The 17,270-nt window shown below is 46.3% G+C and overlaps 1 protein-coding gene across 6 annotated transcripts in view; it reads left to right on the top strand.

The window, feature by feature from the left end:
- KCNMB2 (potassium calcium-activated channel subfamily M regulatory beta subunit 2) overlaps nucleotides 1-17,270 on the top strand; it is a 138,705-nt gene that overhangs the window by 108,651 nt on the left and 12,784 nt on the right. For 5 of the 6 annotated variants that reach the window (XM_033068721.1, XM_033068720.1, XM_033068722.2 and 2 more), the window contains exon 2: nucleotides 12,203-12,313. The exons of the other annotated variant lie outside the window; for it this stretch is intronic. In XM_033068721.1, coding sequence (XP_032924612.1) covers nucleotides 12,203-12,313 — 111 coding nt within the window. The remainder of the gene's footprint in view (nucleotides 1-12,202; nucleotides 12,314-17,270) is intronic. 6 annotated transcript variants of the gene reach the window in all.

Here is a 17,270-nt window from a genome sequence, read left to right as displayed (position 1 = left end):
CAGGAGCAAGGTAGTATCCTGAGAATACCTCCACTTGAAAAACATTTTTTGTAATACTTCCCTTAGCAGCCTCCTCAGCCACAAGCTCTGCTGTACAGCACCTTTATAATGGAAATGGTCTTCAGGATTTCAAGGTCAATGTGACAACACAGCTTTTCTGCATTTTTATTCAAATGTAATTCACATGATTACTGAGGCTCAGAGATTCTCAAAAGAGATGGAGGCAGGAAGACTGTCCATAGAAACATCAATTTGGGTGAAAATTAATATGTAATTGTTAAACTCTCCTAAAGAGCAGAGAATACAGACATAATACATATGCTCTGATTTTCAGCATCTATTTCCTGGTTGCATTAATGGCAGTACCAAATGATTAGTAAAAACCTTTTGTTGTTTGGAAGAGGGTGGGTTGAGGCTGGCCAAATGATGGACACCTCAGAGACAAAAACCAGGGAAGGTGAGATGGTGCAGGCTGTACCTGTGGCAATTATTTGAACAAATCCCATCTGTGTGGCACTAGAGGACAGGGGCAAGCTCCTGCTCCCTGGGCAGGTCTCCTGTGTGCTCATTTTAGCAGCCAGAATCTGTTTTTCATCTCTCCTGTGACATTTGGTGAGTTAGGATAGTGATTGCAGCCTTGATCCTGATCGTTCCTGTCCTGTACCAGCATCAGCAGCAAAGCCAGCAGTGTCTGGGGTGATTGAGCCCAGGGAGGTCCCACAGGGCTCAGGGGACAGAGGTGGGATGTTCCTCTGGCTGTGACTCCTTGGTGGTGAGGAATTTGGAGCCTGCAGCGCATGAACCACTTCCCAATTTGGGAATTCCTTTGTCCTCTGAGTGCTGCTCCCCAACACACAAATGAGCTTCCCTTGAGCCTGGAAAAGGGGGTGGTGCACAGAGCTGCTGGAGAAAAGTGGGAGTTTTTCCCTGAAGGAAGGTAGAAGAGGTGTGGACCTGACACAAGGACGTGTGCTGGGCACTGCCCCTGTGCAAAGCTGTGGGAGGTGGGTAGGGAGAAACCCACCCTCACTGAGCTGCCCATGCACTCCCGAGCAGCAGGGATCAGGATGATGCTGAAATAGTGGGATTTGGAGAGTTTTGGAGACCTGAATTAGTCCTGGTCAGCCAGACATTGTCAGGTGAAGCCACCAGTGCAGGAGAAGTTGTTCAGTGCCAGACCTGTCAATTCTCTCTGAGCATCTTGCACTGGAACTCCAGTTCTGAGATGGGTATCTTCCTGAGAGCTATTAAAATAACTTCCCACAAATAGCCCAGCCACCCAAAATCTATCCCTGCATCCTGACAATTTCAGTGTGTTGCCAGCTCACACTTTGCTGCCACCAATTCCATAAGGCAGCTTTGCCCAGCACTGCTGAAAAGGAAAAGACTCACTGTGCCCTGGGGGAAATGAAGCATGGAAGTCCCGTTATCACTGACAGAAGTTTTGTCTCTAATTCCCCATCTGCTCTTCTGAATGTTAACCTACATTGCTGGCACATAAACTTAAATGATAAATAAGAATTCCAAGCAGGAAGCGACAAAATATTAGTCAGAGAGGCTGGTGGTGTCTGCAAAAATGTGGTGTGGATGCTCATGTTTCACAGAAGAGAAATTACAGGAAAAAATAGTATTGTTGTGTTGTACTGATTGAGGGAAAGTGCTGTCACAGAACAGGACAAAGTAATGCTCCAAACCAGATTTATTTATTATTTTGCTTTTAATTCATATAGGATCCTGCATAGTTCCACCTTCCTCTCCTTATTGTTATTTGTGTTTAGCAGCTGAGTAAAATAGCACATGAGGCAAGAAACCTGTGAGGGGAGAAATAATGTGATGCATAGTGTTAACTTGCTTGTTTTGGAAATAGCAATTTATCTTGGTTAAATAGAAGCTTGGCCCAAGTACTAAGCCAAGTAATCATGATTAGGGTGAGAAAAAGACATTCACCTCCTTGGAAACTCAATGCTTTGCCACAGTAAGAGCACTGCAGCTCATTGTTCAAAGCTGGATGCTTGCAGTAATTAATATAGATTATTGTCATATGAGGAATGGAAGCATCTGTGACTGCTCTTACCATTCCTTTCATTTCCAGACCAGTTATAAGACCAAAAATACACGGGGTTTTTGTTTCATGGATGTGGCCCTTTCACTGTTCAGTGCTTCACTGCTCTCAGAGAGCAGCAGAGATTTTGTTCTCTTCTTTGGTTCAAAACTGCATTGAAGGCATATGCACACTCTTCTGGCTTAGAGGTTTTTTTTCTTTCTCACTACCATTTTTCCTGACTCTCAAGAAATTTTTTTTTGTTTTATTCTAAAAATTATACTTCAAGAACACATTTGTAAAGAGATTCATGAACTCCTGAGCTCTTGTTTTCCAAAGGGGCTGAATCTGCATCTGTACTGTGCAGCATATCAGGCACTGAACTCATCTGCAGAGCAGGTGCTTTAGAGTTTACACTGATTTTTGACCTCATGACTGGACTTCAGCCTCATCTCAGCAGTCAATTGACTCCTGATCTCACCAGATTTCCATCCACCTCACACCAGCTGCCTTGTGCCCTTTCATCACCATCTTGCTGCAAAATGCTGCTCTTCCTGCTCTCTCTTGTGTGGTCACACCACTGCTCACTTTCAGGTTGTGATCCCTGTTTTTCTTCATGTGACCCACTTAGTTTCTGCCTTTCTCCCTTGCCTTGCTCATCAGGCTGGATTTGATTGTGTCCTAACCAGAGATTACTCCACTAGAAAGGCTTCCCTCTTCTTGCACTGGAAATGGTTCTCTGGGGGATGTACCTGCCCAGGAGGAATTAGGGGTTTGCATTGTTCTTCCAATCAGCCAGTTATTGTCCCTAATATGGGGCTTGGACATCCTTACATCACTCCACAGACTACTACAGAAGATATCTGGTCATGTAGGAGCACAGGTCCCCACGTGGTAACCATTAGCTGTGTTTAGGGGTCATTAGAAATATTATCTCCACATTATTCCCAAGAACTGCTCTATTTTGCTATGAATAGTAGAACTAGTCAATGGAGAGAACCCCCTTCCATTCAATTACTATCTTAATATTGAGTTCATTGTTAAAACAACAGCTCCTCTCCACCAATCAGCAAAAAGCAATCAGGCAAAGCAAGCAGGGATCTCCAGAGGACACGTGGGAGTTCAAAGATCCACAGAGTTGGAGCCAGGTTACACACGGCTCAGACTCAAGGGCCAATAGACAGCTGCACTACAGAAGTACATCTTAAAAAATAAGGACATAAAGTTTTAAATTCTGTGAAAATTTTGTGAAATATGTGCAGAAAAAAAATATGTCTGGAGCTTTTCTACAGCACTTGAGCACAAAATTTTGTTTTGTGAATCTGAGCAATTTATCATATTCAACTAAGAGGGCTACAGATGGTGAAGTTTGTGTTCTGAAAGGAAGACAAGCCATTGCAGAGTGCTTATGATGCCAATTTTACCCTTTTCTAATAAGACAAAGAGGAAAGATGCTCATGAGAACCAAGCTGGGTGTTTGTTTTTACCAGAGTTGCTTATTTCACAGCTCCATGACTCAGTATCAGTAATATTGGGAATTACAACTGTCTTCCTCCATCAAGCCCTTTCCTTACTTCCAAGGGAGACAAGGGCTTTGTACCCAGTGTCTGCCATGACCAGGTTTCTCAGCTGATGTGTCAGGACTATTCACAACCCACCTGCAGTCATTCCCTGCTTTCAGGGATCCTCCAGCAGGTCCAAGAGTCCACATGTGATGGAACACAACTCCAGTCAGCTGGAGATACACACTCAAGCTCCTCCTGTTCCTCCAATCCAGCAGTCTCTGACTTTTAGATCTCAACTATCTGTGTCAGCAGATTTAATATAACATTTTTCACTGGCAGACAGAGAAATTAAACCAGCAGCACACAGTTGTCAGTAACTTTCTTGAATTTCCAGGTCACATTGGCAGGGTTGATCCAGCATTCCCAGTCCTCTTCCCTGGTCACTTTTTTTAATTAGATTTTTTGGAACTTGCCTGCACAAACACAGTGCAAAAGTGGTTGCTTGCAGTAGTCAAGGAGCTTTACACCAATACCCCAAGCAGAGAGCCAAGCTCCTTGCTGGGTGAGCAGTGCAGGCTGCAGCTCTTGCCTGGACCAGGGATGATGCCAGGGAAGAGCTTTTGCAGATCATGTCCTTGCTCTGCTCTGCTCTCTGTGTCACACCTGGACCTTTGCAGATGTCTCTGTAGTGTCCTTCAGTGAGATGTGACAGGAGAGGCTGCAGCAGTGGCTTTGTGCTGGTGCTCACTGTCCCCCCTCAGCAGCACACGGGGTCTGATAGATGCTCATAACAATCACCAAGACTAAGAGCAGACTGCTGTATTTTACACAGAAAATAAAGTCAAACAACAGCTAAAACTGGGGAGGGGAGGGGAGGAGGGGAAGGGGGGAAGCACAGAAGACAGACCAAAGGCAGGAGGAGTTGTATTTATTTTCTAATCCCATCTCTTTTAGTGGCTGTGATGAGCGCTGTAACTAAAGGAATCTAACTGAATTAGAATTTCAATATGTCCTGAGCAGATTGGAGCTGTTTCCATTCATGAGCAGCACGTCCCAGCTGTAATTGCCTGCTTGCTTATCCACATAGCTCTTAACAGCTAATCCAAATGCAGACTCAAAAATAAATAGTGCCAGAGTATTCACTTCCCGCTGGGCAGTAGTTTCAGCTCGCCTCTGCCTTTGCTTTGTTCCAGCTGGTGCTCTCCATGGCACAGGGACTGGCTCAAAGGAGATAAAAGATGATTGACCTGCTCAAGGAATGAGGTGACAGAAAAGCCACTCCTGCTGTATCTGCCCTGCCTGTTTGTGCTTTTCCTCTGGGTGCTGCTTTGCATCTGTTTACCTTTCCCTGCCGTCACCTCCCTCCCCTGCCACAGCACACATGCAATATGCTTCTCCTTCGTGGTTTCCCTAAAAGCTGCTGCTGTCCTCTGTGTCCCCAGCAGCACATCTCCCTTCCTCTCCCTGTGCTCCTAGCCTCAAACACACCGTCAGTACTTCAGTGCTGGAGTGAAACCCTCTTCAGGGACATTTAAAAGCCATGTCCTTCTCAGATCAGCTTCTCTGGAGGAGTGTAAGGCTGAAGCACAATGGCACAAAGCTGGAAGGGTGTCCCCATGGATGGGACTTGGCACAACCACAAAGCAAGGCTCTGCCTTTGCTCTCTGACACAGACATCTGTACAAGCCTTGGCTCTCCTCCCTCCTCCCTGGGTGGAAGGTGGTTGTCCACCATTCTTTAGGCTGTTTTTTTGACTACAACCACCACAGACTTCCTGGGAGCCTTTGGGCAAATCTCAGCAGCCTCTGTGCTTCTGTTCATCACTTCTAAATCAGCACTGCCAACACCCAGTTGCTTCACACTTTGGGGTGTAAATCCCAGGTCCCTCAAATGGCACCAGGAAAAGGACACAGGAGTCCACTTCAGCATAGGCAGAGGCATTCAGCTCCCACTGTGCAACAAATTACTCTTACAAATGGATTTATTAGTATCCAAAATAGCATCCTTTAAGATCTGGTCAGGTAGGTAGCTGTAAAAACAGCTGGGGAGAAGGTCATTCCCTCCTGATGACCATCAAAGAGACTGACCACAGCAGTGTGCCTCCATCTCCTTCCTCTCACCCATCTCCATTTCCCAGTGGGTTTATCAGGGCATAGCCCTGAGCCACAGAGCCTCCTCACTGCCCTTATCCCATATGCTCTTACCCAGCCAGCCTGACCCAGCTCTTGTGGTGCAGTGCAGCACCCAGGGTGATCCATCCCTCTGCAATTGCAGGGAACTGTGTTAAGATTTAAAGGAGAGCATCAGGTGAGGTAGTGCAGAATTTTCACTGCCTTCCTCCTTACCCCCAGGATCCTTCTCCATCAGTATCATCCTACCTGGTCTTTGACAGAGCAGATCTCCCTATAAAACTCTCTTGGCTCAGCTGGATAGAAGCAAATTTCAGGGAGGTGACCCTGCACTCACCACTGCTGCACCCCCTCCCAGAGCCAGCCCATTTTAGAGGCAGATTGTGCCTTTCTCTGAAGCCAGGAGCAGCTGAGATGATGAATATAGTGCTTGTCCAATGTGTCACTCGCTACGTAAATTCAAATTCAGCACAGAAAGCTAAAAGTGTTTGCAGAATCCTGACAGGCAAAGTGGACAATTATGTTCAGCTGTTCCTCACAAACGTTGATCCTCACGACTGCAACTTGCCAGCAGAGGCATTGCCTCGTGCTTGGATTGCAAACACCAGCACCAAAACCTGAGGATGGTACCAGGGCTGGCTCTTCACTGCTTTGCCACCTGGAGATGGTCTGGAAGTGTCCCCAGCCAGGTACAGTGGCACCAGCACTTCTCTTGTACACACAAGGAAACTGATAGTGATTCCAGAGTGCCCCAAGGCAACCAAAAGCTCACCAAGGAGGAGAAGTTGTGAATCTCTCTCTTGCAGTGACAGACAGCAGCTCCCTCCCTTGTAGCTGACCTGGGGCCATAGGGATTTCTTCAAATTTGCTCTTTCAATCAACTAAATCAGAATAACTGAGACTAACACAGTGTGGCCAAGGTGAGTGAAACAAGTTGTCATTGGGATAGTAATGTATAGGAAGAGACACTTGGGGAAAAAAAAAGAAAATTGGAGAAGGAAGTTAAAGGTAAAAAGATCACACGGAATAAAGGCTAAAAAGTCTACAGACATGCTGGGTGGACTAGGAAAGTAAACTAGGTAGGACTGGGAAAGTGGAAGCCAAGGGATAAAGGGCATAATTAAATGGCAAGGTTTGAAAGCTTTTTCAAAACAAAGAAAGTCAGCACTGGAGAGAAAAACACCATGAGATGGAAACCTGGAAGATTCAGAGGTTACATTGGGATACTTCAATCTGGACATATTGTTTTGTAGCAGGGAGATACAGATACCTCAGCCTTTCTGAACACTCCTCTTTCTCCTGTGTATACTGGAAAGAGGAAATTAACAATTGTCAAGGATGACTTTAAGTATAAAGGAATATTGCCTTAGAAAACATACCCAATGTCACTGTGTCCCACAAGCAGCTGATCTGCACCTCTGAGTGATGCCTTCAGTTGTCACTGGCATCCCTGTTCTCCTCCTTTGGGTATGGAATGTCCTGGACATGCCTGTGACATGGGAATCCAGCAAGACCCATTGTGTCCAGGATGTCTCCCTCATCCAACTCAAAATCTAGATGGAGAGCTCAGCTGCAGAGCAGGGTCAGAAACAGAGGTGAATCATTAATGAAGCATCATTAACCATCAGCCTTCCCACACTCTTGTCAGCATTAGCACCAGCTGCCCGCTGTCCACTTTCCCCTTGCCATAAAGAGGAGCCCCAGACTGAAGGTCAGCAGCTGGCTGGGTTGCTCTGCTAGCCCAGCTGGGGCTCCTCAGATGCTGCAACAAGAGCAGCAATTTGTGTCACCCTGTCCTGCCCTGTGCCCATCAGCAGCAAAGCTCCATCACAAGGCAAAATTCACCCTTTGATGTCGCTTTTGATGCTCCTCAATTCAGAGCTGCTGCTGCAGCCAGAGCATTAAATGTTCCCTAAGTGGTGACTGTCTTCTGTTAATGCAGATGTGTGGGGTTTTTGTGTTATAGCTTAATTTTGTTCTTGGTGGGTGTTTTCTGTCTTGTTCTGGGTGCAAACGGGTCCTTGGTCCAATTATTTAATTCTTTTAATACCAGGACTGGAAAACTGCCCTGGATCCCCTCCTGAATCAGACAGGAGCATCTTGATACAGTGGTTACTTCCACCACTCTGCCTAGGAAACTCTTCTATGCTCTAAGAAAGGCAGACTGCCCTCCAGTCAGGCAACACCAGTCAGGCACCACTTTACATGAAAACTTCAGCAGGCTGTTTTATTTATTCTCCCATCCTTCATCACAGACCACTTTTCCCTGTTTTCTGGCTCATCAAAGCCATAGGAGAACATTCTATCACCAGACAGAGGCACAGGTAAGGGCTATTAGGGCACAAAGTCTAATTGTTGATATTCAGTAAATTCACCTCGAAGTGAATGAGTGTCTCTTTGCAGGTTGTCTTTGATTCCTGGTTTCAGTCTCTTCCTTTCCTCATGGGTGATGATCACTCAAAAAAAGGGTCTATCCAGGCATGAGAGAAACCAAGTATTTCCTCAACAACAACATATTTCCTCAACTCAACAGCAGCTGACCTGTCTGTCCAAGAGCTGGCACTGAAATCTGTGTGGTGGCATGGGGAGAGGTTAACATGAGGACTAGCAGGAAAACTTTGGGGTTTCCAGACAACTCCCTTGGGGTTTGAATGAATCTTCTGGTTGGGAAATACTGGGGTAAAGCATGCAGCACTTAGCACAGACAGTGGGGGCTGCACTCAGACAGAGCTGAGGTGGTCAGTGATTGTATCTTTGTTCAGCTTTTGCTGCCTTTTGATGAATCAGGGTGTCTTTTATGAGACAAAATTAATGCAAGTGCTTCTCTTTTTACAGTGGCCCCATTGCCCAGGAAATGAAATGTCATAAGGAGAAAAAAGCTAATTAGTTTGGTGCCATGAATGGTTCTCCAAGGTCTCAGAAACCCTGTGGTTAGCACAAACATAGACAAAGGCAATTAAAGCAAACACACATACAAAACTCACATTTCCATCTAAAAACATGGTCTGAAACATCTCTTTGGCTGTTCATAGCTGTGGAGACCTAGAGGCAAGGGACTTTTCATACCAATCATGAGACAAACTGAAGACAGATGAAGGAGAGCAGCCAACCCAGAGTGAAAGTGAGGACAACAGAGTAATATAGGGTAATATGGGCTATTTAATATAGGGTATGTAATATAGTCCCCAAGCTATCAACTAGAGATTTTGTGACATACCCTCAGAACTCCTTTTTTGCAGCAATTTGAAGCAAATGCTGCTCTGTTGTGTTTTCTTCACACTAAAGTACTCAATCAGGTAGTTGCTGTTGGGTTGACGTGCTGATAGGCCTTAGGACAGAGCAGAATAGTTCTAATTTTATAAGATCTATCTCAAGTCTTCACCTTGCAGTGGCTGAAAAACTGGACATCTTGTCGGGTTTTCTAGTGATTTCCATGAAATCCACCTGCAGGTAATGTTCAAGGAGAGGATGAGAAGATGGGAGGAGTGGGACAGCATCACAGACTCATGTGTTTGTACCAGACTGCACTCTTTACTCTGCATTTCTGCCCTTAACTTTGAGCATTTACTCAGAATAGACCCACAAATGAAGAATTAATTGTGTTTTGTAAAAAGCAAAGCTTGGCCTCCTTGTCTGTCTCTGTGGCAACCATGTCAAGAGACAACTGTGTGAAAACAGTGAAGGAGCCAGAGAGGCTCTGTCAAGGTGAGGCAGGAAGCCCAGAGTCCCACTCAGCACCCTGACTAGCAAAACTCACCTCAAGTACACATCAACTGCCCTGTAGGAATATCCACCACAAGTCCTGGGAGTCAAAAAAGCAGTTTGAAGATTGTGTTTCTAACAGGTATTTTTGTGACTTTAGGTGCTCCGTCTGTTCAAGCAGTAACACAATCCATCTGAATGCAAGGCTGACATCCTGCAGTAATGAGTCTCACAGGCTGATTACTTGTTGCATGATAAAAATAAGTTGCCAGCAGCTGACTCTGAGAAGCAATGGGGGAAAAAAAACCAAGAAAAATAGTGTTATTTGTTTTCCCAGAAAAGACAGATAGGGCAGTGAAGGAACATGGTTCACAGTCCTACCCAGAGACTTACCCAGGAGGGAGAAAGGCATGGAAGTTTAACTGACCTGCTGGGGCAGAGCATCCTTGTGAAGGCTGCAGATTTGGAGGTTATGAATCCTCCAAAGGCCTTCAAAGAAGGGTCTTGGGGAGTTGGCATTGTTGCTGGTGCACAAAAGGTTTTTACCTAATGTCTGACCCCTGCCTACAGGAACCATGGACTTCAGTCACTTATGTCAACCTCTGGAGTAGTGTTATGATGTCATCAGTGTTGCAATTTTACAGAAAATTAGGTGTGCAATTGTGTGTTAAATGGTGGTAGTTAGCTTGGATTGCTCAACTAACGAAGCAGGCAGCATTAAAGCTGTCACATATGGACTGCTCCAGGGCACTGGCACTGTAAGGGAGTCTGAAATCCCTCTGACTTCACTGGGAAGAGAAGCATCCCTTTTCCTTCTCTGGCATCCCCTCAGTGGGACAGATCCCTCACCCAGCTCCCAGACCAGCAGTGCTCCTGCAGTTTGCTCTGGAGTTTATAAATCTGCCTGCCTGCCCAGGGAGTCCTGCCCTGTAGGCTCAGACAGGTGGCAGAAGCTGCTGATGACCTCTAATGTGTGCCCAAGATTTGCTTAATTAAGAAAAGGCTCTCTAATAGCATTCACCACCATCTCCTGATGGCTCTGGGACCACTCAGGCTGTGGCAGCACAACCAGCCAGGCGTTCCTGTAAAGAGTGCAGTGGCAAAACCATGATTTTATTTTCCAGCACTAAGGGGCAGGCTCAGTCCAGCATGCAGGGTGGCCCTTGGGTAGCTGGGCTGACCCCTCCTGCAAGGCTGGCAGCAGAAGCACCAGCTGGGTGGTCACTGTGGTGCTGAGGTAATGTGGGTAAAATCTTATCCAGCAGTGTGAGGATTTGGCTCAAGGTCTCACAAGTGAAATTTCTGATCAATACCACTATCAAAACACTTAGTTTTTGGCTATATTAATTAGATCCCAGCAGATGCTACTTTACCTTCTAAACTATAATTATTTCAGGGAGGTGGTGTCTCATCCTGTTGATTATTCCTCAATACTTAACTACAGTGGTTGTAAGGAAAGAACAGAATTGTTCTTGGCATTCAGACTGCAGTGATGACCACAGAACCAGGGAAAGGGCAGGGAGAGATGAGAGATTCCCCTCCTTCCTCCTCCCTGCTTTTACACCACCTTCTTGTCCAATTTGCTGTTCACAAAAGCAGCCAAAAGCTTCACCAAATATTGCCACCTCTTTTTTTAAGCAAGGAACACCAGTTTGCCCAGTTTTCCCAGTTTGCCTGGCCAGCTGCCCAACCAGGGTGTGAATTTGGCCTGGGGCTGGGTCGTGGACCCTGTGCTGGGAGCTCTGGGCTGGTGGAATGCCCAGTCCCTTGGCACCCATCAGTGTCTGCACACAGATGGATTTTGGCTCCTGTCCATGTCAGTCTTCCCCTGCAGCCACCTCCGTGGTGTTTAAGCATTCTCCTGGTTCACCACTATGCAAATATTGAAATTAGCCTTTGTATGATTATGGAGACAGTGACATTAGAGACTTTCTCAGATCATGTGCCTTCTCTGCTGACAGCTCAGCCATCAGGTTTGTTTTTCAGTGAGGTAAAGAGTGTCCCCCAGTGTATGAAAACTTCACAATGAAGTATCTGGTATCTGGATTTTTTTTCCTTAAGGTTTTATTTGAATGCATTAAAACACAAAATTGTGCACTGTGAAAGAATGTAAAATTCAGCCTTCATAGGAATGGCCCAATTCTCAGAGACCAAGATTTTAAACTGAGCTTCACTAAAACCACAAGAATTTAAGAGGGGCTACAAGGGGAGCCATAGCCTCACTAGCAGGTCCAGTATGACCTGAGACCCTGAGAGAAAGCAACAGATCTCATACCCTGAAGTGAAACAAAGAAGTCCTTGGGCAGGGATCTAACTGGTCTTGCCAAATGGCCTCAGGATAGTAATTTCTCCATGGGAAAAGATACCTTTGTCACATCAGTTACATTTCCACAAACTGCTGCATTTACATCTCATACTTGTGTCTCATTCAGACACCTTCCCTGGAGCTCCACCTTACAGACAGCTGCAGAACAACCAAATGTGTGTATGTGCTTAAACAATAGCCATTTTGTCCCTAGAAAATACTGCCATAAGACCATTGGACACAGCTATTACCTTTTCTTAAACTACTGATGATTTCTTGCCCATGGCAGGAATCCTTTGCAGCGTGGAGCAGAGCTAAGCCTGATTAGCCAGCCTCATCTTTTGCCAGTGGGGCTAATGGGATTTATTCTCCATCCTAACACTGGTCTCTCATCCCCATTATTTTACATCTCACCTCGAGTTAACCAATGCTCCGTCTTCAGAGCACACATGGCAAGCTGGATTTCATGTGCTCTGCCACGCTGGATGGGCAGTGACAAAAATTATCCCTCTTCCCCCAGGTCCTTCCATCGTCCCACTGCAGCGAGCAGAGCCAACACTGGGCAACCCTCTAAAATGTTTATTTGGACCAGTGGCCGGGGATCCACATCTTACAGACACGATGAGAAAAGGTAAAGGCACCCGTGCCGATTGTCTCCTCTGGGGTTGAGTATTCATGGGTGTGGCCCGTGGCTTCTCCCAGCGGTGGCACTGGACCAGCAGGAGGGATGCAAAGGGTGTCCTGTCCTCCCTGTGCCTCACAACCTTGGCTGGTGCTCCCCCAGGCACAGGAGCAGCCCAGGAGTGCCAGAGTTACCGTGCCAAGCCAAGCAGAGCAGAGGGGCAATGCCAGAGCCGTGGCCAAAGGCTTCCCTGTTCTCAGGACATCAGCAGCACACCGTGACCACCTCTGATTCAGGTTTAAGGGCACACTAATCCCCAGCCACAGGAATGCAGCCCCTGTGAAGCCTTCACCTTTCTGCAGGTGTCCTGCCAGCCACACTGTCCCCAGGCAGATCACTGCCCCACACAGCTGCTGCACATCTGCATGGTGCATCCAGCTGCAGAGATGATTTCTGGTTGTACAGGGCCACGTGTGAGGATGAGCATGTGTGCAATGCATTGCACAGTAGCTGGGGTTGCTCAGCTGCTGGAAGTGGCTCACCAGCCCACTTGAGTGGTGTTGCTGGAGGGAGCAGGCTGAAGGAGACAGAGGAATAAATGAGTTACTGGATCTCCCAAGGGAGCAGGGAAATGTGCCAAAGAGAAGGAAAGGGAAGGAGAGGTTTGAAGTCCACAGACAAAGGCAGGGCTCAGTTGGGAATAAAAGAAATTAAATATCAATGATGGAAGAATAATTGTCAGTAATGCTCAGACTCATCCTTCCAAAATCCCTCTCTTTGTAGTAAGATTTGCTGGACAGCTTGTCTTGTCCCAACAAGGACACATTTGCCTTTCTTGTCTTTCCTTTGCCCTTTCTCACCTCTCCTTCAGTTCCTCTTGCAGCCACTATTGAATGTAATCACAAAAAATCACACTCAAGTGAAACAAAAACAGATACCAATGTATCTACAGTGCCAATTACCAAAACACACTCTTCAGTAATTCTAAGGAGACATTACTGTTGGCATCTGCTTGGGAATGTGCACTCCTGAATTCAGGCAGCAGAGCTGCCCTCAGGACCCTGAGATTCTTTGGAGAATTGGCCAGTTTGCTGATTGTTTCTGCAAAGGTTGCATAGGTGTTCAGTTCTTTGGATTATCTGATCCCAAACAGATATTTTGAAGACAAAAAGGCCAGATTTGCAGCATGGACTTTCATGGGAGCTGGTTGTTTAAATGCCTCCTGTACTTCTGCCAGTCTCTTCTTCAAGTGAATTTCCCCAGGCCAATGTCCCCCTACATTGGAACACTGTCATAGGCCAAAGTTAGGCACTTGGAGGAGATACCTGCCCACACTTTGGGCTGGCTGGAAGCTCCTGATTAGCACAGCCTATGACTCTCACCATGGCTCGAAGCCAGGCTTATTAACTTGGGCTGAGGGCTCACCAGAGTCTGGTCAGTGTAAATCCAGGCACAGCTCATCCCTGCTGCCTGCAGGAACAGGAATTGGGAGCAGCATCTCTGTGCCTACACACCAACCACGGTAAATTCTGATTTCTTGACAAGCCTTGGGGTGGGTTTATTTCCCAAAAGGTTCTGTAGTGCTGCACAGAAGGACTTCTTAGTGCTTTGTGAGTGATTAATAAAATGCAGGAGGGAAAGGGAGGAAAAGAAGATGGAAATAAGAGTGCTGATGGCAGCCTGAGGACTGCAGAGGAGAGGTGTGAACACAGAGCAAGTGCTGTTAGTGGGAGAAACTCATCCTCCAGTGTCTGGCAGTGATTGTAACACATGTAAGGTCACCAGTGCCATCATTATATCAAACAGGTGGAGCCTTTTAGAGAAATGACTCACCTCAAATGACCCTTTCCCAGGAATTTTGTTCTTTCAACTTCAGACAGGAAGATTGTCATATGGATCAGCAAACCTGTCACCCAACATAGGCTACAACCACAGACTTTTGAGGGGCTGCACCATAATATTAACTGGGCTGCAATGACCCACTTGCTCTAAAGGAATCACCTCCTCCTGGCTGGAAGGTATCTCTCAGGTACCTCTTTTTGCAGGATCAGCACCAGAATATCTGCATTTCATTGCTGTTTTAGCCACTGATAATTCCCAGCTACCACTTTTTTTTGCTTTGGAAAAGTAGTGGAGCCCTCATTCTTTCTCAGCTGTCAAAGAGGCTCTGCACACCATTGCAACCACTGAAAAACAAAGCATTGGTTTGGTTTGGTTTGGTTTGGTTTGGTTTGGTTTGGTTTGGTTTGGTTTGGTTTGGTTTGGTTTGGTTTGGTTTGGTTTGGTTTGGTTTGGTTTGGTTTGGTTTGGTTTGGTTTGGCCCAGTCTGGTGAGGAAGAGGCTGAGTGAACAATCTGTTAATGTCTATAGGAATCCACCTACAACCATCACTGAGTTTATTCTGAGTGCTCCAGAGAGATTTCCTTTTTCCATAGGTCTACTAGCAAAAACTACAGCCAAATACACCTGTAAAGAAAAATGTGAAGAAGGTGGCTTCTGAGCAGAAAAATTCCTGAACACAGGGAATTCTGCAGATAAGATACAGGAGTAGTTTCTGACCATTGCATTCAAGGATTTCTGATATCAGTAAACACCTCACCATGAGGTAATTTGAGTGACATCTGCATAACAACTGTGATGAATGTGAATTCAAAGTCATTCTGAATTATTCAGGCAGGCAAGCATCCCTGTCTGACAAGCCCCACAACTGTGTGGAGCCAGAGGAGGCAAAGCCTCCCTCAGTGTCAAACCGTGGTCCATTTGCAAGGGGAGGGCTTTGAAGGTAGGCAATCTGTCTTTATTTGAAATAAATCAAGTAATTGCAGGTGCCTGGTTATTCTAGCTTTCCTGTGAGGACACTTAGCACTCTTTACAGAGCTCTTAGTACAGCTCATTTTGGAGCAGGGGGTACAGAAGGATCTGCTGAGAGGGATCCCCACACTGCTGCTGTGCAGGGACATGCAGAGGGAAACCTCTGCTCTGTCCCCAGCAGGCACAGCTGGGATCTCCTCTCTGGCATCTCAGCCTGGGGAGAGCAGCCAGTCTTTATCCCCTGGAAATTTAGCAGGGGAGAGCCTCAGTTTGGAAATGATCAAGGGCACAAAGACCTTTTGTTCTTGGGGGCTTGCTTCCTTTTAAATGCCTTTGCACAGGTCAGGGAGACCCTGTGTTCTGACAGCTGGAAAAGAGCCCCCCTGGATGTTACAGGGAGTTATCCCAGGTAATCACAAGTGTTAGATGAGCAGTGTCTGGGATGCAGCGACCTGTGCCTAAACCCAGCTCAGCAGGCAGCTGACTGTGGCTGTGCAGCTCTGGGATCCCAAATCAGCCAGCTAAGCACGGCATTGTTCCAGCTGACCGAGCAGAGAGCCCCTGGGCTGTGCCAGAAGTTCACAGGTACGGAACCCACCCTGACACAGCTCATGTGCAGGCACTGCTGCTGCCCCGGTGAGGGAGGTGCTGACACTGCTGCTTGTGGCCAGATAATGGCAGAACACACTGTGTTCCCCAAACCAGGGCTCGAGGGGCAGGAATGTGAAGTTCTGAAAGAGCAGATGTTCCCAGTATCACCCAAAGAGAATCTCCCCAGTGCAGGCACAAGCAGGAGGAGGAGGAGGAGGGAGGGTTGCTCAGAGCTGTCTCCTGGCTGTGGCCATGGGCTGGCATGTGCCACATCACCACCCACCCAGCAGGGTCACCAGGCTGACTCCTGGCAGGGATTCAGGGGGAAAAAGCTCTCAGTGAGGTGTACCAGGCTATCACATTGCTGCTGTGCACAGCTTTGAATAACAAATATTTACAAAAGAGCAATGGAAGCAGTGCTCCAAGCCTGACCTCCGAGGCAGAGCTTTCTTTGGTTTTATTTCCTGTGGTGGGTGAGCTTGGAGGATGCACCTGGCAGGGGTCACCAGTCACCTTTGCCAGGCAGCTCCTTTTCACTACACACCCTTCAGTCCATCATTTTCCACCTCTGATGGCACGTTCCTTGGCTCAAGGCCACATGGGAAACACTTGTAACCAATCTCAATTAGCTATTTGTTTTTAAATTGTCCATTTGTATCCCTTTTATGTGCTGTGACATTAGTGAGTGATTGCCCTGGGCCTGTTTTATGCCCACACGTTGACATAAGTTATGCTGTGTGATGGTTTAATGTGCTGGAACTGCATGACAATCTGAGCCTTCCTGTCTGCTTCCATTTGGGAGCAATGCAAATCCTAGTGGCAGCAGTTAAATACAGTTTGATAAATAATAATAGAAAAGTAACATTAGATTATTACTCTACATTACTTCTTTGAAGGCAATTGCATCTGTCAGTTTACAATATATTTTTTTCTCCTGAACAGCAGAGAAAATCTTGACAGGCTGAATTACCATTTCATTTCCAACTAGGAAAACACTGACAAGTTTTAAAGGACGGTTTTGAAGAGAAACCATGGACATCTAAAGCTGTAAACTACAGTTGGATAAAAAAAAACACAAGGGTTCTTAGGTACAGGAGATTATTGACTGCAGTACCATCTAAGCAAGATTTTTGCTATAAAACCCCACACCATATGTGCTTTTCCTGACTATGACTCATCATCTAAATAGAAATTCAATTCCAGTCTCAGGGAGTCTATGATTAAACATATTTTTTGCTGTTGTACAAACTGTGTTTATGTATGATTTTACATCTGTCTCATCTCTATTTCTTTATCCTTAATAGTCAATATAAGTTCTCTGGCTGACCCGACTCAGTGATTTATTCTTTTTTTCCACGGATGAGTGAAACGTGGTGGCTTCAGCTAAAAGGAGTGGTGGGTTTGCTAGAGCCCAAAGTGACGTTGATGTTGCTCACCTGCCATTTTGCAGACAGTAGAAGAGGAACTTCTCCCACTGTGTCCATGTTATGGTGGTGCCAGGGCTCAGAGGTGTGCGGGTGCTTCGGGTGCTGCCTGGATGATTCAAAAGAACCATAACAGAAAA

This window comes from Catharus ustulatus, chromosome 10, assembly GCF_009819885.2.
Source record: "Catharus ustulatus isolate bCatUst1 chromosome 10, bCatUst1.pri.v2, whole genome shotgun sequence".
NCBI classification, from domain to species: Eukaryota; Metazoa; Chordata; class Aves; order Passeriformes; family Turdidae; genus Catharus; species Catharus ustulatus.
This window is presented reverse-complemented; position numbering and strand designations above follow the sequence as displayed.